Source organism: Capra hircus, chromosome 17 (genome assembly GCF_001704415.2).
Source record: "Capra hircus breed San Clemente chromosome 17, ASM170441v1, whole genome shotgun sequence".
NCBI lineage: Eukaryota > Metazoa > Chordata > Mammalia > Artiodactyla > Bovidae > Capra > Capra hircus.
The window spans coordinates 7,904,370-7,927,569 of NC_030824.1; the positions used below are offsets into that span (position 1 = coordinate 7,904,370).

Sequence of the window (23,200 nt, forward strand, 5' to 3'; positions counted from 1 at the left end):
AGGCAGCATATTGCAAAGCAGAGACATTACTCTGCCAACAAAGGTCCATCTAGTCAAAGCTATAGTTTTTCCGGTAGTCATGTATGGATGTGAAAGTTGAACTATAAAGAAAGCTGAGCACCGAAGAACTGATGCTTTGAACTGTGGTGTTGGGGAAGACTCTTGAGAGTTTTTTGGACTGCAAGGAGATCCAACCAGTCCATCCTAAAGGAAATCAACCCTGAATATTCATCGGAAGGACTGATGCTGAAGCTGAAACTCCAATACTTTGGCCACCTGATGTGAAGAACTGACTTATTGGAAAAGCCCCTGATGCTGAGAAAGATTGAAGGCAGGAGGAGAAGGGAACGACAGAGGATGAGATGGTTGGACGGCATCACCGACTTAATGGCCATGAGTTTGAGCAAGCTCTGGGAGTTGATGATGAACAGGAAAGCTTGGCATCCTTCCATGGGGTCAAAAAGGGTCAGACATGACTGAGCAACTGAACTGAACTGAACTGATATCTATTCTACAGCACAGAAAGTGAAAGCGAAGTCGATTGGTCATGTCCGACTCTTTGTGATCCTATGGACTGTAGTCTACCAGGCTCCTCTGTCCATCGAATTCTCCAGGCAAGAATTCTGGAGTGGATTGTCAGGCCCTCCTCCAGGGGATCTTCGCAACCCAGGGATTGATCCCACATCTCCTGCATCTAAAGCATTGAAAGTGGATTCTTTACCCACTGAGTCACCAGGGAAGCCCTTTAAATGGAGTATAATCCGTAAAACTATTGAGTCACTTTGTTGTATACCTGAAGCCAATACAGCATTGTAAATCAATTATATTTCAAAAAAAATTTTTTTAACTAAGATGTCAAGTCTGAATGTTCACTGCTTGAATAGCTTTTCTATTTTGCCTTGAACATCATTATCTGTCATTATAAACATTGGACAATGTTTAGAATCCCAGTTTATTGTTGACTACCATTTGCAAAACTGCTCTTGTCATTTAAACCATTGTAATATAGGACTATTTAAGGACCAAGCACCACCAAACTTGGGAAATCTGGATATGTTAAGAATTTATGTAATTAAAAATGTGATTCTCTCTATTTGGGGTTAGCCAGTTGGAACGTTTACACTGAAATCTGTCATGATTGAGGGTTTTCATTTTATCTGTCCACAAACGGTATTTAAGACACTAAACAGACTTTACCTCACCACTTCGTCCAGTTCACACCCTGTCTCCATCCTTTCACAACAAAGTTCTTGAAAGGGTTATCTGGTGTTCATGCCCCTCACCCAACCTACTACTCAACACCCCCCCAACCTGGCCTGTGCTCCCAGCTCTCCCTACAGTTGAACCATCATGATCACCAGCAGCCTCTTGGGTGCATCTCAAGCCTAGATTCCTGAACTCACCGGAAACATTAAGCAATATGGACATCTTTTTGAAGCTCTCTGGCTTAGACAGCTGCCCTTCTAGACCTCCCCGCTTTCCATCCCTCCTTGTACCTTCCTCTCTTTGTTTTTGTTTGTCTTTCATCTGGGGTAGAGTTGCTTTACAATATTGTGTTGGTTTCTGCTGTACAACAACGTGAATCAGCTATAGACATTCATATCCCTCACTGTTGAGTCTCCCTCCCACCCTCCCGCCACCTGCGCCCATCCCTCCCATCTAGGTCATCGCAGAGCGCAGAGCGGAGCTCCCTGTGTTAGTCAGCAGGTTCCTACTAGCTATCTGTTTTACACATGGTCGTGTCTGTATGTCAGGCCCAATCTCCCAATTCATTCCCCTCTTTTACCACTGCCCCCAGCCATGCCCACAGGTCTGTTCTCTACCTCTGGGTCTCTGTTCCTGCCCTGTCTCTATTCCTTCACCCATTACCCAGATACCCAAGCCAGAAGGATGATAGCCATCCTGTCTTCTCCCTCACCTCCTACCTGTAGTCACCAAATCCTGACCTCCCTTCCTTCAACGTAGACCTAAAATCCCATCCCTTCTCCCACCTCCAGTGCTTCCAGCTGAGTCCAGCACACCGTCCCTGACATCTGGGCCACAGCTCAGCATCCTGACATGTCTGCCTGTATCTACCTTCGCCCCCTGCAGTCCACCCTCCCTGCAGAAGCAGCCAGGCCAATCTGCCCAGAGTGGCAACCTTTCCTCTGGTCTCTCGTCTGATTTGCCACTGTCCTCGGGACAAAGTCAGCACAGGTTTGCCTGACATTTGACCCAGTGGATCACTTTCTGTTTCCCAGAACAGCGTCTCTACTTGGCTATCAAGATACACTCCTGATTTTTCTTCCACCTCCCTCGATACGCCTCATTCTTATTTGCTGGATACTTGCATTTCTCCAATCTATTAATATTATTAAGTGTTCCAGGGCTCAATCTTTAGTCCTTTTCTCGTCTTGCAGGGGATCTTCTCGTCTCACTCCCTTGCTGAAGTCATCCAGACTCATGCCTCTAAATATGTCTTCGCTGCGTGCCTATGCTTAGTCACTCAGTTGTGTCCGACTCTTTGCAAGGTTATGGTCTGTAGCCCTCCAGGCCCCTCTGTCCATGGGATTTTCCTGGCAAGGATACTGGAGTGGATTGCCATTTCCTTCTCCAGGGAATTTTCCCAGTCCAGGGGTTGAACCTGCATCTCCGGCATTGCAGGCAGATTCTTTACTGACTGAGCCTGCAGGGAAGCCCCTGTGATGTCTGGGATTCACTTCCAAATAACACAAGAGGGGAGATGGGGACATCATTCAAGAAAGACTGTCTCTAGATCGGGACTTCTCTGGAGGCCCAGCAATCAGGACTCTGTGCTTCCACTGCAGAGGCTCTACTCCTGATTGGGAAATTAAGATCCTGCAAGCCACATAGCCACACACACGCACACACACGCACACACACACACACGCACACACACACACACACACACACACAAATGGGCAGAAGACCTGAATAAACATAAAAAATTGTCTATAGGTTGATAATTGTTGAAGGGGTTCCCTGGTGGCTCAGATGGTAAAGTCTGCCCTCAGTGTTGAAGGCCCAAGTTCGATCCCTGGGTCGGGAAGTTCCCCTGGAGAAGGAAATGGCAACCCACTCCAGTGTTCTTGCCTGGAAAATCCCATGGACAGAGGAGCCTGGCGGGTTAGAGCCCACTGGGTCGAAAAGAGTCCAACACAACTGAGCAACTTCACTTTCGCTTTGATAATTGTTGAAGTGGGAGGTGACGCATAGACATTCATTATATTCTACTTTGGTTCATGTTTGAAATTTTCCATAAGAAAAATAAATAATACCACTTCTCCCTCCCTTTCGCTGCTAATATTCTGATCCAAGCCACCACATCTCTCGTTTGGACTGTTGCAGTAACTTCTTAATGAATTCTTGCTCTGCTCTCACCGCCTCTCTCACCCTCTACTTTTAATCTAATCCTCCCGCTGGGAGCCAATGTGATTCTGTAAAAAAGTCCGACCATGTCCCTCTTCTGCTTGGAACTCCCCCATGGTTCCCCATTTCATTCAGTGTGAAAGCTAGTTGCTCAGTCATGTCTGACTCTTTTCCACCCTATGAACTGTGGCCTGCCAGGCTCCTCTGTCCATGGGATTTCTCAGACAAGAATACGGGAGTGGGTAGCCATTCCCTTCTCCAGGGGATCTTTCTGACCCAGGTATCAAACCTGGCTCTCCTGCATTCCAGGCAGATTCTTTACCATCTGAGCTACCAGGGAAGCCCATTTCAAAGCCAGAGTCTTAGTAGTCTTCAAGATCCTACACAATTTGCCCCCAACTCTGTACTGCTCAAACCTCATCCCCTCCCACTTTCCCCCTGTGGTCATCCCATTTCCATCACACTGCTTTTGTTCACACCCACCAGGCACACTGCTACCACGGGGCCTTTGTACTTGCTGCCCCTTCTCCCATTATTTCCTCCGACGTACATACAGCTCACTCTTTGCCTCCTTCATGTTGTGCTCAAATATTTGCTTTTCAGAACTTCCCTAACCACCTTACTTGAGACTGACCTCCCAAATACCATCACCCCTCACTATCCACACATGTGGAATGGAAGATGGTTTAGTCGCTAAGTCGTGTCCGACTCGTGTGATCCCCATGGAATGTAGCCCACCAAGGCTCTTCCATCCATGGAATTTCCCAGGCATGCACACTGGAGTGGGTTGCCATTTCCTCCTGCAGGGGATCTTCCCAACCCAGGGATTGAACCCATGTCACCTGCATTTGCAGGCGGGTTCTTTACCACTGAGCCACCTGGGAAGCCGCACTAGATGTATAGTAAACTAATAATAATACTTGCATATATTTTTTGCTTTTGGCCGTGAAGCATGTGGAATCCTAGTTGCCCAGCCAGGGATCAAACCCATGCCCTCTGCATTGGAAGCCCAGAGTCTCGACCACTGGACCGCCAGGGAAGTCCAATATGTACATTTGCTTAATACTTTCCCTTCTAAATGTTCTCAGGCTTAATCCACACACCCTATGGGATAGGTATTATTCCTAAACCCATTTTAAGGATTATTTATGTGAAGGTCAGAGTGACACCCCACTCCAGTTCTCTGGCCTGGAAAATCCCATGGATGGAGGAGCCTGGTAGGCTGCAGTCCATGGGATCGCGAAGAGTCGGACACGACTGAGCGACTTCACTTGCACTTTTCACTTTGATGCATTGGAGAAGGAAATGGCAACCCACTCCAGTGTTCTTGCCTGCAGAATCCCAGGGATGGGGGAGCCTGGTGGGCTGCCGTCTATGGGGTCGCACAGAGTCGGACGTGACTAAAGCGACTTAGCAGCAGCAGCAGCAGCAGCAGAGAGGTTAAGAGTCTGACAAAGGGCAGACTGGAATTCCAGCATTTGTACTGGGGACCCTAGAATTCCCATGCTTCTGCTCAACCTAGAGCAGGTCCCTGCTCTTTGTCAGCCTGTTTTGGATGACAACGTAGGGCGATGGGATTGGTGGATACCATCCAACTGAGGGAGTTGCCTCTTCCAGGGCCATCCTCAAGCCAATGTCAGTTTGCAACTTATAAAAAGAAAGCTAACAGTTGAGACACGAAACCTGCCACAGGAAGGGTGACTGAAAGCCACACCCATTAAGATGGCACCTGACCTTCCAGTCATCACTCAGTGTCTGAGGCGCGCCAGCCACAGTACACAGCCTCAATAAAGAGGAGCCCCAGGTCAGCCGGACACCCTTGGTTTCCTCTCCACTCTGGTCCTTTATTCCACAGGGTACTGGAGAGGAGTGTCCTTAAAGAAGGGGGCGTGTGCCAGGAGCTAGGTAGGTGCATAGCTGTATACCTAGCCGCCAGTGGTACTCTCAAGACAGATGGCAGTATCCCTGGAGCTGTTTGATACCCCAGCTTCTAGGCTGAACTCCTTTGTGGCTCAGTGCCAGCCTAACATCAAGGAGTGGAAAGAAGACGTGGTGAAGGCTGTGCGGTCCGTGGAGAAGTTCCTGAAGGAGCAGCACTTCCAGGGGGACCATGGGCTGGACCAGAAGGTGTTGAAGGTGATCCAGGTGCTGAAGGAGACTGGTCCCCTCCATTTCCCAGCCAGGGCTGGGCAAAACCCAACCCATGGGTCCATGTCTCTGAGGATGCTAGGGACCTCTTGCCTCATTATCCCTAGTCTATGCTACTGACACCTCAAGACACAGCTGCTGCCCAACACACTGCTGCCTGGAGCAGGGCAAGTTGAGTAAGGAAGCTGATAATAGCAGCGTACATTTTGGATGCACTTGCCTAAGCCCTTCTCAGGTACTGTTTCTAATTTGTACACCCTCTGAGGTGTGCACTAGTCTTCCCAGTTTAGAGATGAGCACAATGCAAACTCAGTGACTTAAGATCTATAATGGCTAAATGCTACGCAAGGTCTCTGGTTAAATCTTGGTGTGAATGGACCATCCGGAGAATATAATTTGGAAACAACTGGGAAAATTTCAATATGGCCAGAATGTTGGATTTTATATGTATATATATGGGAATTTTTTTTTGAAGTGTAATAGTTTTGTGGTTGTGGGGGCAAATGTTCTCTTTGGTTGGACATAAATGCTGAAGTATTTATGGACAATGGTCCTCAGTTTCTGTAATTTATTTTATTATTATTATTTTTTAAGATTTTTGGATGCGGACCGTTTTTCAAGTCGTGAATTTGCTACAATATTGCTTCTGTTTTAGGTTTTGGTTTTTTGGTCTCGAGGCTTAGTTCCAGGTCAGGGATTGAACCTGCATGCCCTGCCTTGGAAGGTGATGTCTTAACTACTGGACAGTCAGGGAAGTCCCTGTAATTTACTTTAAAGTGGCTTAGTTGAAGCAAACATGGCAAGAAGTTTAGACTTGTTGAATCTGATGGGGCGGAAGTAGAAATGTTCTTTGTTTTCTCTTTCTATTTTTATGTTTACAGTTTTTGATAATGGAACGTTTTTTGTTGTTGTTGTTGTTTTTAAATGAAAGATCAGGGAGGTGAGGACTTACTGAAGGTCACACAGCTGGTGGTGAAGCTGGGATTTCTTACTCCACTCTGGGCTGCCCCCACTGAGCCTTATTTCCCCAAAACCCTTTCAGCAGCTGCCTCTCGTCACCTCTGGTCCTAACTAGGATAATACTCCAAAAGGGTCAAAACTAGAAAGGTGTGATGAGAAAAAATGACTTTTGAGGTGTGATGAGGAAAAACAAAAAAAAAATTTTCTTTTTCTGAGTTGCTGCCTAGGTGCCTTACAGTATGATGATCCTGCTAACACCAAAAGTCCAGAGTCTGGACCTTTAGATAAATTTTGGGCACCCTGCAAGTTTATGCTTTGCTTCTCCTGGTGGAAACTTTTAAAATAACCAGATTAGGCTTCACCGGCAGTCCAGTGGTTAAGACTCTGAACTTCTACTGCAGGGGACACAGATTCGATTCCTGGTCAGAGAAATTCCACAAGCCACACGATGCAGCCAAAATAAATAACAAAATGTTTTCTTAAGTTCTTTTTTTTAAAATGTAGAGTCAAGATGGATTTTTTAAATTAAAAAATAAAATAAAATAACCACTTGAAAGTTAAGCCTGCGAAACGTTAGTAACCTCTGCCCCAATCACCTTGTAAGAACTGGGTGCTTTCTACCCTGTTCTGCTTCCTGCTGAATTGTGACCTGGGGAGAAGGCCTGCTCTCTCCCCAGTTCACTGAGTCCCCTTGCTTCTGGGATCTGTAAGTAATAAGCCTTTTTTAAAATTAATTTTTAATGAATTTTTATTGGAGTACAGTTGCTTTAGAATGTTAGTTTCCGCTGTACAGCAAAGGGACGCAGTTATACCTATACATTTATCCACTCTGTTTGACATTTCCTTCCCATTTCGGTCACCACAGAGCGTTGAGTAGAGTTCCCTGAGCTGTACAGTAGGTCCTCGTTAGTTATCTGTTTGTATAAGTAATAAATCTTATGACTCCACTTCCTCTGTATGGGTATACTGAAACTGTGTCTTTCCTCCAAATGGCCCCGTGAGTTTCATCACCCTACAGGGGAGCTTGCTGGGGCAGCTACCTGCCCGTATGGGTGGCTTGTGCCCCCTCATTCATCAAGTAAAAACCTACATATTCTTAAATTTATTTATTTATTTGATTTTTGGCTGCACTGGGGATTTTGTTATTGCACCAGGGCTTTCTCTAGTTGTGCTGCGTGGACCTCTCAACCACAGTGGCCTGTCCGGTTGCAAAGCACAGGCTTTAGGCACACGGACTTCAGCAATTGTGGCACAGGGGCTCAGCTGCCCCACTGCGTAGGGAATCTTCCCGCACTAGGGATCGAACCAGTGTCCCCTACATTGCAAGGCAGATTCTTAACCACTGGACTACTAGGGAAACCCTACATGTTCTTAATTCAATCCACCAGTTTCAGCTTCCCAACATGAAAGGTCCTGGAGGCAGACAGTCTCAGCCAATCCTTCCTGTAAACACTAAGGAAACTGAGGCACAGAGAGGGTGAGAAACTTTCCACGTTCACACAGCAAGCTGGTGGTCCAGGCAAGACTAACACTGGGACTCCTGACTCGAAGCTCAGTGCTCTAATTCTGCCTTTAGGAGCAGTCACTGCAGGGAAGGGTTTAGAAGCCGCAGGCCCATGTTACTTTTTAACTCTCATCCCCAGCACCCAGAGCCTGAAGCCATGTGATTTAGAAGTGAGAAACCATACATTTTGACACGAGGCGTGGGCTTGACTCTTGGCTTCTTCCCTCACTAGCTGGGTGACCTTAGAGTCACAGTCTTGTCTCTCAAACCCTCAGTCTTCTCATGTGTAATTGGGATGACATCACCGGCATCACAGTGGGGGTGGGAGGCAAGGGTTCCCTAGTGGCTCAGTGGTAAAGAATCTGCCTGCCAATACAGGAGACTCGGGTTCCATCTCTGGGTCAGGAAGATCCCCTGGAAGAGGAAATGGCAACCCACTCCAGTATTCTTTTTTATATATATAATTTTATTTATTTATTTTTGGCCATGCTCTGGGTCTCTGTTGCTGCATGGGCTTTCCTCTGGTTGTGGATACCAGGGGCTACTCTCCATTGCAATACACGGTTTTCTCATCGTGATGTCATCTCTTGTTGCAGAGCGCGGACTCCAGGGCACACCAGCTTCAGTACTTGTGGCACGAGGGCTCGGTAGTTGCAGCTCCCGGGCTCTAGAGCGCAGGCTCAGTAGTTGTGGCATGTGGGGTTAGTTGCTCTGTGGTATGTGGGATCTTCCTGGACCAGGAATTGAACCTGCGTCTCCTGCATTAGCAGATGGATGCTTTTACCACTGAGCCATCAGGGAAGGCCCCCACTCCAGTATTCTTGCCTGGAGAATCTCCATGGACAGAGGAACCTGCTGGGCTATAGTCTATGGGGTCACAAAGAGTCAGATGCAACTGAGCACGCACCCACACCATCATCATCATCTGTCCCTCATCAACCAAATAGAGCGGTGCAGGCTAAATGATTAGTCAATGTTCAAAAACAAAAGCATTGTTATCAACTTTTGCTCGAGCTTTCTTCTGGGCCTGGAGCACCAGTATGACTCCTCCCAGACCAAGCCCACCCCACCCCACCAACCCTGAGAATAATGCAGATGGCAGGGGCCAAGTGAGTGGGACAGAAAGATGTCTCAAACATGAGTTTTGACAGCAGGAAGTGGTATTAACCCAGCCCTCAAATCCTGCCTGCAACCTTCTCCAATCTTGAAACTAATAAATAATAGAGACACCCAAAGAGCAATGGCCATTGAGAAATTAGCACTCTATTTGGGCTTTAAACCCTCTTCCCTCCCATGAAAATCTGGTGAGCTGTGCTGGCCCATATGAGTGAATGCTTATCCTTGGGTTGGAATAGGTTTGGACTGGAGCAAATCATACAGCCTGTTCTAGAATGTTCTCCCCTCTCTGCCTGTATTTTCCCACTAGGAAAGGTAGGAAGGGCACAGCCTTCAAGGGGTTGTGGCTTTCATCGGCACACAGAGTGCCATCCCTAGTGCTCTCACATGGGACAGAAATGCTGATTCTGAATGCAGGTGGAAAAAGAAAAATGGAAAAGGAAGAGGAGGACTTCCCTGGAGGTCCAGTGGTTAAGACTCCCACGCTTCCAATGCAAGGGGTGTGGGTCTGATTCCTGGATTCCTGGATGGGGAACTAAAATCCTGCATGCCACATGGTGAGGCCAAAGACAAAGGAAGAGGAAAATAAAGATGGCAGACTTCTCTTCCGCAGACGCAGGGCCTGGCACATAGACGTGGGTCACTGGCAATAAAGAGGCAGATGAACCACACCCTGTGTTCTGACCCTCTGTCTGACTGTGACCATGACTCCTGGCTGTGAGTCCATGGCAAATCCGTTAACCCCCAACTGCCTCCTTTTTTTCATCTGTACAATGGGGATAATTATCCTAGTCCCTCCACCTCAACTGGGCCCTTCCCTGATGGCTCAGCAGGTAAAGACTCCACTTGTAATGCAGAAGACACAGGAGACTTGGGTTTGATCCCTGGGTTGGGACGATATCCTGGGGATGGAAAATGGCAACCCACTCCAGTATTCTTGCCTGAAAAGGCTCATGGACAGAGGAACCTGGCAGGCAACAGTCCACAGGGTCGCAAATACTCGGACACGACTGAGAGACTGACACACGCCGCCTCAATTAGTGAGACTGAGGATTAAAAGACTGTTTGTATAAAAGGCTTTCAGTGGTGCCGGTCACAGTGAGGGCTCAGCTGGTGGCAGCTGGGTCATAGTCAATTTTCAATGATTCCACCCACCAGCAGAGGTAACCCACCTGAGGTCTGATACATCTGTGGCAATTCCACCTCTCGATCCCGAGTGAGAAAGAGAGAAAGCCAAAGAGTTGGGGGCCTTTGTATACCAGAGGCAGCAGGACTGGAGAGCAAGTCCAGGATCTCAGAACATCAAAAAGACCCCTTCAAAATCATCCAGCTCAGTCTCCTTCAATTCAGATGGGGAAGCTGAAGCTCAAGCAGAAGAGGTGATCTAAGTCAACTCGAGAAAGAGAAGGAAGAGAGCTATATGGCTGACTTCCTTGTAATCAGCACCCCGGCAAGCCCTTGACACAAATAGTCTTACCAAATCCTCCCAATAACCCAGTGACTCATGGGCTATCATTACTCTGAGATGACTGATGAGGAACAGGGGCGAGAGGGGAGGTCAAGATTAGGCTGCCCCATTCCCCAGCCCATGGCTCTTATCCACCAAGAAATCCTGTGCCCCCTTTTTATTGAGAAAAAATTTTTTTTGCTGAGGTATACGTGCTTTACAATGATATGTTAGTTTCTGCTGTACAAAAAAGTGAGTCAGCCATATGTATACATATAGCCCCTCCATCCTGAACCTCCCTCCCATTCCTTTCATCCCACCCAGCTAGATCACCAAGGGCATGAGTGTGTGTGCTGTCACCTGTCGTGTCTGAGTCTTTGTGACACTATGGACCATAGCCCGCCAGGCTCCTCTATCTATGGGATTCTCCAGGCAAGAATACTAGAGCGGTTTGCCATTCCCTTCTCCAGGGGATCTTCCCAACTTAGGGATGGAACTCATGTCTCCTGCGTTGGCAGGCAGATTCTTTACTACTAGCGCCAACTGGGAAACCCCTAGGTCTCCACAGCCTTTTTTAATGACATAAAATTATGCCACTGCAGGAGATGGTAAGAGACACAGGTTCAATCCCTGGATCGGGAAGATCCCCTGGAGGAGGGCATGGCAACCCACTCCAGTATTCTTGCCTGGAGAATCTCATGGACAGAGAAGCCGGGTGGATTATACAGTCCACAGGGTCCCAAAGGGTCAGACACGACTGAAGTGACTTTGCATACACACGCAGAGCACAAAATTATTCAGACCTGCCCCTCCCACCCCCTAGAATCCTCTAACTGCCCCCCTGTAGAGGACGATGGTTTCCTTGGAGTGGGGATCACTCTGCAGATAAGGCTGAGTCTCAGAAGAAAGACAGTGGAGTAAATAAGAAACATGGTTGTGGAGTCCGGCTGCCTGGGTTTGACACATCCACTGTGTGACCCTGGCTGAGCGGCTTGCCGTCTTGACCTCTCCACTTTCCTCCCCTGTGAAGAGGTGATGTGGGTACTTCCCACCCAGCGGTGAGGCAGGTAACGATGAACGGGACCATCTGTGGGAGAGCCGTAGGGATTCCCTGGTCCCAGCAGTGGGCTTGGGGTGATGGGACTCTGTGTTCCGCAGGTGGGCTCCTTCGGGAATGGCACGGTGCTCAGGAACCATGCGGAGGTGGAGCTGGTGATGTCCTGAGTGGTTTTAGCAGCTTCCAGGGGGAAGCCAGCAACCACAACCACCACAAGCATGTTCTGAGCATGCTCTGTGAAAAGCTCACGGATTGCCCGGATTTGCTTCACCTCCAGCCCCAGAACCTGAGGCTGGTCCACGGAGTCACCTCTGCTGTCACCTTCACCATTCAGACCTGGGAGATGGAAGAGCAAGTCACTGTCACCATCGTGCCGGCCTACAGGGTCCTGAGTAAGGGAAAGCCCACCTGACTCGCACACCTGCCCTCCCCAGGGGGAGGACCCACAGCTCCTTCACCTCTCCTTTGTGGCCACGTGCAGACGCCTGCATGCACCCATTCAACCCATATCCCGTGCTGGGTGCTGGGCATTTCAGCGACTGAAATGCCTGGGACTGACTCAGCTCTGGCTATCCTTGTGGTTCAATGGGGCAAACAGATTTATCAAGGAATCACGCAAATAAACGTATGATTGGAGAGGAAGGGAGAGTCAAGCAAGGGAGAGTCAAGGAAGGGAAAGCATTAGAGCAACCCCCGGGGTGACTCTGGAACACTTACCCTGGGGGTGGTTGTTTCCCCACGCTATATATAATAGTTTGCGTCAGCTAAACCCGAATTTCCAATCTATCCCTACCCCACCCATCCGTCTCCCCCTTTGGCAACACAGGTCTGTTCTCTATATCTGTGAATCTGTTTCTGCAAAACTCACTTTTCATTCTCCAGAAGGACAGTCAAGAAGGCAAGGCTTTAGTATCTCAAGCTATGTGGTTCCAGGCTTCCCTGGAGAGATACTCAAATGAATTAGCAGTCTCTCCCCTGAGAGCTTCCCCACTGGCTCAGCGGTAAAGAATCCACCTGCCAATAGAGGAGACATGAATTCGAGCCCTGGGGTCGAGAGGATCCCCTGGAGGAGGAAATGGCAATCCACTCTAGTATTCTTGCCTGGGAAATTCCATGGACAGAGGAGCCTGGCGGACTATAGTCTATGGCGTCATGAGGAGTCAGGCATGACTTAATGACTAAACAACAAAACCCTTGAGGACTCGTTAGCAACCGGGGCTTTCTAAGCCCTCATTGTCTCCCCTTTGCCTCCTCAGGGCCTTCTGTTCCCAACTTTCAGCCCTCCCCAGAGGTCTATGTGAGACTGATTAAGGCCTGCCATACTCTTGGACACTTCTCCCCATCCTTCAGCGAGCTGCAGAGAAACTTCGTGAAATACAAGCCAACCAAGCTGAAGAGCCCCCTGCGGCTGGTAAAACGCTGGTAGCTGGAGGTAAGGAGGCTGCCTGATGGGGGCAAGAGCAGAAGATGGGGGAAGGAGGGGAAGAAAAGGCAGGAACCAGACTTGTCATCAGGGGGATACTGTGAGGAGGGGTAATGGTCGTAGGGGAGGGAGAGGAGTTAATTACCCGTTTTATGACAAGCTACTTTTTAGATTTCACATAGGATGTCTTCATGGTACCAGGGGTATTTCCAAATAGCCAGATGAGCAGAGTCACCTCCGCTTATGAAAGGAAGATTCAGAAGCAAACAAAAAATGAGAAAGAAAGAAAAGAAAAAAGATTTCTTATTTTAAAAAAATTGGTGAGAGTCAGAGTTTAGACTGGTTTAACCAAAAAAGAAAAAAAATAGTAGTTAAAGATAAAAATCAAGATACTATGAAAGTTTGTTTTAGTATGTTTATGATGGAAAAATAGCGTTTTCTTACATAGTTATCACCTCAACAAAGGTTGTGGTGTCTCTTCAGATATTAGCAACACCGAAGTCAAGAAAGAAATTGGTTTTTTTGGCCCATCAGTCACTTAAACAGGAAATGATCCAAAGTTTTGTGGATTTGAAGAGCTAGAACTCGAATGACCTGTTTCTTTTGTTTGTTTGACCAAGTTTTCAAAGTGTTTTCTTCCTGAATATAACATGCACGTTGATTGGCAATGTCCACAGAAAAGCATGCCAGCTTTACTTCTATAGCCCTTTCTCTGTACAAGTCTCTGCCTCTAAGGGACTTCTCCAGCGGTCCAGTGCTTAAGACTCCGTTTCCACTGCAGGGGTACTGGGTTCCATCCCTGGTCAGGGAACCATGGTCCCCACACAGCCTAAAAACAAATAACCTTTAAAAGACTCTGCCTCTAAGACAAGATGTTGGCTGTATATGGTTTTTTTTTTTTTTTTGAAAGTTTCTTGACTCAGTATTATTCATTTGATGTTTTCTTTTATTTGAGAATTTTTATTTAGCCAAGTGTTACAAGACGTGTTGATCAACACTCAAGGACACAAAGCGTTCGTATTATACGTTAAACTGAACTAGAGTCCTGTAATGCTAAAAAGGTTGTCAGTTCATTTTTATCTGGAGAATTTGTAACAACCCAGGAGTTGTCATTTACCATCATGATTCAAAAGTATTTTTTGATTCTTACCAGTTCATCCACTGGGGCCAAGGAAGGTGTAAGTTAGATTCTCTGGGTTTTATTTGATTTCACCAAATCTTAACTGTAAGAATATCACTGATCTCAGAGATGTCCAAGTTTGTATATGCTCATGCACAAAGTCATTTTTTTTTTAAATTTTGATATGTCAGTTGGAATGCTATATCATTTAAGTCTGCACTATGTATAGCCATATACTGAGGGGGAGTGAGTGAGTGAAGTTGCTCAGTCATGTCTGACTCTGCGACTCCATGACTGTTGCCTACGAGGCTCCTCCATCCATGGGATTTTCCAGGCAAGAATACTGCAGTGGGTTGCCGTTTCCTTCTCCAATACTGAGAGTAGGAAATAAAGAAAGAAAGCTTTTTTTCCCCACCTCATATAGCCATCAAAAATAAGAACATTAACCTGGGTAATTGATTCTAATTTTTTTCTTTTTGTTTTTTAATTGAGAGTAACACTAAAACCAACTCTAACTAGCTTAACCAATAAAGGGAATTATCAGCTCATGTGCGAAAACCTACAACAGTGGAGAGAGCTTCAGGCACTGTTTGGTGAAGGCTCCAGCTCTGTTTCTCTGTAATTCTCTTATATGTGCATGTGTGCTACATTGCTTCAGTCGTATCTGAGTCTTTGCATCCCCATGGACTGTAGCCCACCAGGCTCCTCTGTCCATGGGATTCTCCAAGCAAGAATACTGGAGTGTGTTGCCATGCCCTCCTCCAGGGGATCTTCCCGACTGAGGAATGGAACCGGCATCTCTTATGTCTCCTGCATTGGCAGGCAGGTGCTTTACCACTAGCGCCACCTGGAACAGCTGCTCTCAATATTCTATGTCAACTTGGTCCCCAATCTGGTTTCCCTCATGGTGGCAAAATGGCCGCATCTGTTTCTGCCCTCACGTTCACTTAGACTTCTCTTCTCTCAACCACAGAACAAAAGAACTAGATTTGACTCAAGTTGAGCCAGCTTAGATCACAAGGCATCTCTTGAACCAACCACTTGGCAAGGGGGAAAAGGTTTATCCTCGTGATCCTGTCCAGTCAGGGCCAACCCTGGAGATGAGGATTGGGCCAATCTCATCCAAGCAGCATGGCCACTAAAACAATGGGGAAGAAAGACATGCCTGTTAGAGAAGCAACCCCAACGTTCACTACAGATTCTCAGCTATTACCGAGTCCTAGAGGAGCCTGGCGGGCTACAGTCCACAGGGTCGAAAAGAGTCAGACCCGACTTAGCAACTAAACAGCAACGATAACATAGTCCCCCAACACACACACAAACACATTTTTTTCTCTTTAGCTAAGAAGATTTTTCTTTAAAAGAAATCTCCCGGAAGCCCAAATAGATTAAAATAAGAGTTATTTCAGTTGGGGTGCTGGTGACAGAGCCCAATCTGCTGACTCCCTTTTTTCTCTTTTAAGTATTTATCTGTTTGCACCAGCTCTTAGTTGCAGCCTGTGGGATCTTCTGCCTTCACTGCGGCGGGATCTCTAGCTATGGCATGTGGGCTCTAGGTTTCCTGACCAGGGATGGAACCTGGGAGCAGGGCATCTTAGCTATTGGACCACCAGGGAAGTCCCTGCTCACTCCTTGAGCTACTTCTTCATCACTCCATTCCGGAAGTTATGTCAAGTACAGTTTGAAACCCACTGGACTCACCCAGTTGCTTAATTTTAAGATGGGGAGACCCAGGTAAGGCCAGAGAGAAAAAGTGACTTGGCCAAGAATACACTGCAGGTAGGTAGCAAAGCTGGGACAAGAACTTGGATTTTCCCAGTTTCGGGTCCAATATCATCCTTCGAAGGAATCTGGGGGTCACTCTCTCTCTCTTCCCATGTCTTTCAACAGTATGTGAAAGCCAAGTGCCCTAGGGTGGAGCTGCCCCCAGTGTATGCCCTAGAGCTACTGGCCATCTATGCCAGGGAAACGGGTACTGAGGAGAAGGAGCGTTTCAGGGTGGACAAAGGCCTGGCCTCTGTGCTGCTGCCGCTCACGAAGTATCAGCACCTCTGCGTCTACTGGACCAAGTACTACACGTTGCAGAGCCCGACCACTGAGGACTTTGTCAGAAACCAGCTCAAAGAAAAGAGGTACTGGATGGTCGCGTGCCAGCCACATCTCAGAGAAAGAGAATTAAGGGAAAGGTGGTATCGAATTTCCTGGGCGGGCTTTATTTGTATATAAAATCACTATACGTAACATATATATTTAAAGATCCATCTGTTTTACGGTTTGGCTGTGCTGCAGATGCGCTCCCCTACTTGCGGCGAGCGGGGGGCTGCCCTCTAGCTGTGGTTCAAAGGCTTCTCCCTGCAGTGGCTTCTCTTAGTTACGGAGCACTGGCTCCAGGGTGCACGGGCTTCAGTAGCTGTGGCCACTATGGGCTTCATTGCATGTAGAATTTTCCTGGACCAGGGATCGACCCTGTGTCCCCTGCATTGCAAGGCGGATTCTTAACCACTGGACCACCAGGGAAGCCTGGGTGGACTTTATTAAGAAGAAAAGCGGATATCTCACCCCAACACAGTTGACATCTCCAGCTGATTGCCTTTCATATCGCCAGGGCCTTAGGGGCTATAAGCCTGTTCCTTATTCCTTGAGCTATCACTCCACTCTATGTTAATCCTCTTACCTTCAGAAGACCATTTCAGTGCTTTTTCCCAGCATGAGAAACTAAAAAAAACCATGGAGACCCAAGTTAAATCCCAGCTCTGCCGTTTTCTCATCTCTGTGAGCCTCCATTCCTCATCTGTAAAACAGGAGTTATTGTTGTTGTCCAGCTCTTTCGAGACCCCACGCACTATAGCTTGCCAGGTTCCTCTGTCCATTGGATTTCCAAAGCAAGAATACTGGAGTGTCTTGCCACTTCTTTCCCAGCGGATCTTCCCAATCCAGGGATTGAACCCATTTCCTCCACTGGCAGGCAGATTCTTTATCAATGAGCCACCATGGAAGCCCAAAACAGGAGTAATTGGCACCAGCCATGAAGGACTCTCAGGATAGTCAGAGAAAATATACGTAAAGGGCCACTGTATCTCTAGCCTATGATAGATGCCAGCCAAATGTCCAGTATTGTAACACATGTTGCTTGTACCCATTTGCATCCCCTGGGCCTTTACCATTTCAGGGAAGGTTGGCTCAACCTCCAGGAAGGTCAGCACCTGTGTCCCTTTGCCTGTGGGTTTTCAGCTTCCCTTAGTGACTGGTGGAGATTGGTGTGTAAATATCTCAGCTCCCTCCCATCTCAGATGGAGGGACTCTTTCTGGGTTGGGTGTTCTACACTAGTTCTCAGAGTCCAACCCCCAGCTGCTCACAGAGATAATCACCTTGATGCATATCCTTTATTGGTAGCCTTCCCGTCCCTGTCTCACTTTCCCACTTGCTCTTTGGTGCTTCCTGGCACCTCCTTCCAAATAAATGACTTGCACTCAAATCCTCATCTTAGGTTTTGCTTCCAGGAGAGCCCAGCCTGAGACAACTCTTTATACTAGAAGCTTTGGGTCACTGTAAGCAATATCATAAGAATATTTATTGTTCCCTCATGTGAGTGTCAGGTCTTTTTTTTTTTTTAAACAAGAAAGAGTAACCAGGTCTCCTTATGAAAAGACAATTTATTGTATGGATGCCCAGAATATTGACCTGGGAAAACCGTCGGGACCTGAGGCAAACTAGTATAGACTCCTCTTCTCTGTCATTCCCTCTCATGGCCCGTGTGCTTCCTCCCCTCTCACTGCCTCTGTTTCTCTCTCCATACCTGCCCTACTCCCCTCTTACTCCAAGGTGATGAGGAACATCCATCATTTCTGGTCCAAACTCCAGAGGGAACTAATTTGATTACTAGGCAGAGGCTCTGGAGAAGGCTTGCCTGGCAAATCCCATGAACGGAGGAGCCTGGTAGCTGCAGTCCATGGGGTCGCTTGGAGTTGGACACGACTGAGCGACTTCACTTTCACTTTTCACTTTCATGCATTGAAGAAGGAAATGGCAACCCACTCCAGTGTTCTTGCCTGGAGAATCCCAGGGACGGGGGAGCCTGGTGGGCTGCTGTCTGTGGGGTCACACAGAGTTGGACACGACTGAAACGACTTAGAAGCAGCAGCAGTAGCAGGCAGAGGCTCTACCTGCCAGCTCACCTGGTGGGTCACTTGGATCAGGTGAGTCGAATCCACGGGACAGAGTGGCACTGCTCCCTGACTCCGTCAGGCAGGACCATTTCAGGGAGACAGGGATGCTGGGGGTTGAAAGCACGGAGCCTAAAGTGTCCAGTTCATGTCACTAGCCTGCTAACACATTCTGTCACTTAGATAAAGTCTCAGCTCCTGCCTAAGTCAAAAGCTCCTGGGTACAAGGTCCAGGTCTTGGGACTTCCCTCGTGATCCAGTAGTTAATGCTCCATGCTCTCAATGCAGGGGCCCGGGTTTGATCCCTGGTCAGGGAACTAGATCCCACAAGTCACAACTAAAAAGATCCCGTGTACCGCAGCCAAGATCCTACGTGCCACAGTGAAAACTGGCACGCCACAACTAAGACCCAGCTCAGCCAAATAAAACAAAAACGGAAAACCACACGAGGGCCAGGGCTTCATCATGGGCTTGACATCCAAGACCTATGGTCACCCCATGCATCCTCAGTCAGCTATTAGACCCCTTCAAGTCAATAGTCTTTAAAATTTCTATTCAACAGCTACCTAGAGGAGAGACACTTGGAGGAAGCTCAATCTCCCCTCTGCTGAGGCAGAGGAGATGGATCAGAATCCCATCTTCAGGTTGGGAGAACCTAGGGAGGTCTGTGCCTCAGTTTTCTCATCTGTAAAGTGGGGAGAAATTATCATCATCACCACCACCATCATTGTCCTACCTTAGAGAATTGTTGCAGGGATTAAAATAGATTACTTAGAGATTGACCCCGTGCCTCAGGAAACATCAGTAAATGGTACCAGCAGTATTGTTTTTATCCAAAGCAATTCAGAAGCTCTAGGTTTGAACTCATTTATGTAGCCTGTTCAGCAAAGTGAAAGCTCTGAACTTAAGAGGCCCACATGCTGGTGTGGTCTGCCTGAGGGACCGGTATTCTTGTTCCATCATGGCTTTGGGGGCCTCAACCTCTGTACACCTCAAAGATTCCTTACAAATACCTAAAATACTCTCCCCAAGAGAAATTTACTTTAAGTATTTATTTATTTATTTTGACCACACTGGGACTTAGTTGTGGCATTTAGTCAGGATCTTCGATCGTAGTTGCTACCTGCAGAATCTTTACCTGCAGCATGCAAGATCTAGTTTCCTGACTGAGGATCGAACCCAGACCCCCTGCGCTGAGAGTGCAGTCTTAGCCACTGGACCACAAAGGAAGTCCTGAGGAATTCTTGGAAACAGAATCCTCTTCATTCTGTTGCTGCTGCTGCTTCTCAGTCACTCAGGCGAGTCTGACTCTTTGTGACCCCACAGACTGTAGCCCCCTAGGCTCCTCTGTCCAGATGATTTCCCAGGTAAGAATATTGGAGTGGGTTGCCATTTCCTCCTCCAGGGGATCTTCCTGACCCAGAGATCGAATCCAGGTCTCCTGAGTCTCCTGCATTGGCAGGCCGATTCCTTATCACTGAGCCACCTGGGAAGCCCTCGTCATTCTGTTACTTTCTGGCAATATTTGTGGACCCTCTTGGACTGACGACCCCAGGCTCTGAACACAGCAGATGCTCAGATAATTGCCAAGAAGATTTCTTTCTGGCTTTCAGGTTTCCAAACAAGAAAGAACCTGGGCTCCCTCTCTCTGTGTTGCAGGCCCATCGTCTTGGATCCGGCTGACCCCACCTACAATGTGGCAATAGGCTACAGGTGGGCTATAGTGGCTCAGAAGGCCCGCCATTGCCTGAAAGAGTCCTGTTGCTACGACAACAATGAGACATGCATCCCCAGCTGGAAACTGAAGGTAATGTCTCCTCTCTAGCTGCCAGAGGCTAGAAGTTCAGAATGAGATACTGGTGGCTTAGTGGAAAAGAATCCACCTGCCAGTGCATGAGACAGGGGTTTGATCCCTGGGTCAGGAAGATCCCCTGGAGAAGGAAATGGCACCCCACTCCAGTATTCTTGCCTGGGAAATCCCATGGACAGAGGAGCCTGGTGGGCTTCAGTCCATGGGGTCACAGAGTTGAACATGACTTAGCAACCAAACAAAATGTTTGCAGCTGCTGCTGTTGTACAAGGACAGGTGAGAGGCATTTTTTTTTTTTTTAACATCCTTCCAAACAATAGAATTTTTTTTAAGATTTTTTTTTTTAATGTGCACTACTTTTTCAGTCTTTACTGAATTCGTTACAACTGTTGTTTCTGTTTTATGTTTTCAGTTTTTTCTATCACGAGGCATGTGGGATCTTAGTTCCCCAACCAGGGATCAAACCCACACTCCCTGTACTGGAAGGTGAAGTCTTAACCACTGGATCACCAGGGAAATCCCTGAAGGGCACGTTTGTCCTCAGACAGCGGAAGGTGGATTTAACCCCTCTCTGTCCTCTCCCTTCCAGTTTGCATGAGACATCAAGGTGACAGTGGAGCAGCGGGGTTGTGTGGATTTCATCATCCAGGTGAACCCTTATGAGTCCATACAGAAGCTTAAAGAGAAGATCTAGTGTAAGCTGGAGTCCTCGGCCCCACAGCGTCTGTCCTTCCAGGAGCCTGGTGGGGAGAGACAGGTCCTCGGGAACATCTCCTCCTTGGCAGATTACAGTGTCTTCTCTGACGCTCATATCTCTCTGCTGCAGATTGTCTCTCCTGAGATGCAGGTCTTCCTGAAGAATCCCAGTGGTGGGAGCCACGCCTATGCCATTTACTCCAGCAGCTTAGTCCTTGACCTGAAGTGTCAGATTGAAGTGAGGGAGGGGCTACTCAGAAAGAAGCAACAGCTAGAGTTCCAAAGCCAAGTCCTGCAGGATGAGTGGAGTTTGAGTTTCTGTGGTGTCCGAGACAGCACCACCCTCATCATCTCCAAGAAGACAGCTGAATAGGTTCTATTTCCACCCAGTTAGTTTCCTCTGAAACATCTCTCTGTGCGTTTTTGCTGTTTAATCTAGGTCCCATCGATTTCACCTAACCTTGCCAGTAGACGGATGACGAGGGATGTGAGACTAGATATGCAAACCAACAATAGCCAGAGCATATTTGACACTAGAATTCTGACCCACAAGCTCTGCAGCCACCAGCCTGGAAGCCAAACCATTGTATCAACTAACTGGAAACCATCAGGATTTAGCCAACAACTACTAGCTTCCCTATTTCCTCCCTTTCAATTTAGGACTGATGAAAGAAAGCCAAACAAGCTCCCTGACCGATCATATAGGATGCTCTGCTTCTAATTAGCCCACCTCCAGCTTCCCATGCAAACAACCTCAACTGGGGTATACCTGAAGGCTTCTCTTTATGCCACTATAAAGCTGTCTCACCGCCTTCCTGGCCTTGGTGTCTTTGCCACAGGCAAGGGATGGTGGCTAACCCCCTGGCTATAGCGATTTGGGAATAAATAATCTTCCTTTGTTCTCTTTCGGGTGGTCTTCATTTATTTCCACAGGTGCTAAGGCTGTCCTGGGAGTTATAGCCTAAGCATATGAGTCTCTCAACTCTGGAAAGTAAGCACTGTGCAGGAAAGTGAGCTAGAGATAAAGGGAGATGGAGGATGATGTAGTTTTAAAAATCCCCTCAACTTATTTACAAAATAGACGTACAGTCATGGATGTAGAAAACATACTTACGGTTACCAGGGGCGAAGGGGGAAAGGGGAGGGATAAACTGGGAGATTGAGACTGACATATACACACTACATATAAAACAGATAACTAATAAGAACCCGCTGTATAGCATGAGGAGCTCGACTCAGCACTCTGTAATAGCCTACTGTTGTTGCTGTTGTTGTTGAGTCGCTAAGTCAAGTACAACTATTTGCAACCCGATGGACTGTAGCCCACCAGGCTTCTCTGTCCATGGGATTTCCCAGGCAAGAATACTGGAATGGGTTCCCGTTTCCTTCTCCTGGGGGTCTTCCTGACCCAGGGATCAAACCCGTGTCTCCTGCATTGGCAGGCGGGTTCTTTACTGCTGAGCCACCAGGGAAGTCCGTATCACCTGGAGATCCTGTTCAAATGCAGGTTCTGATTCAGGTCTAGGCTGAAACCAAGGCTGAATTTCTAACAGGCTCTGGAGTTTGCTGATGCTGCTTGTTCATGGATTATACTGAGAGTGGTAGCAAAGCCCCAGGATATTGAAAGGAATACGGATTTGAGTCCCACCTCTCAGAGACTCTGATTTGCCTAGTTTTCAGTGAGACTCAACAATCTGCATTTTAAAAAGTCCCCTACACAACAGTGTGAAGCGTACAGTTAAATATGGTTAAAATAGTATGTTTTATATGATGTGGTCTTCCTTGGTGTCTCAGCAGTAAAGAATCAACCTGCAATGCAGGAGGCGCAAGTTTGATCCCTGAGTCGGAGAGATCCCCTGGAGAAGAAAATGGCAGCTCACTCCAGTATTCTTACCTGGGGACTTCCGTGGACAGAGGACCAGGCAGTTTACAGTCTGTGGGGTCGCAAGAGTCAGACACAACTTAGCAACTAAACAACAAAATACTACGTGACTTTTACCACAGACGTTCGTGTGTGCTTGCTAAGCCGCTTCAGTCGTGTGCCATTTTATGGACTGTAGCCTGCCAGGCTCTTCTGTCCATGGAATTCTCCAGTCAACAATACTGGAATGGGTTGCCAGGCCCTTCTCCAAGGGATCTTCCTGACCCAGGGATTGAACCTGTGACTCTTTCATCTCCTGCACTGGAAGCCAGGTTCTTTACCACTAGCACCACCTGGGAAGCCCCTTGCCCCCCACCCTACCCCGCCACAGACACAAAGGTCCCTAAGGTACTTCTGATGCCCAAACAGACTCCTGAATTTGTAGAATAAGTGGATAATAATCAAAGTGCATTGGATCAAAACGTGGGAACCGATCCTGACTGTCATTAACCCCTTGTGTGACCT

At 47.6% G+C, this 23,200-nt stretch overlaps 1 protein-coding gene across 1 annotated transcript; it reads left to right on the forward strand.

The window, feature by feature from the left end:
* Nucleotides 5,164–21,713, forward strand: OASL (2'-5'-oligoadenylate synthetase like). The gene is given in 7 exon segments (XM_018061282.1): nucleotides 5,164–5,514; nucleotides 11,703–11,757; nucleotides 11,760–11,993; nucleotides 12,858–13,026; nucleotides 16,028–16,276; nucleotides 19,968–20,115; nucleotides 20,708–21,713. Coding segments are annotated over 7 exon segments (1,527 nt in total). The 5' UTR covers nucleotides 5,164–5,322; the 3' UTR covers nucleotides 21,188–21,713.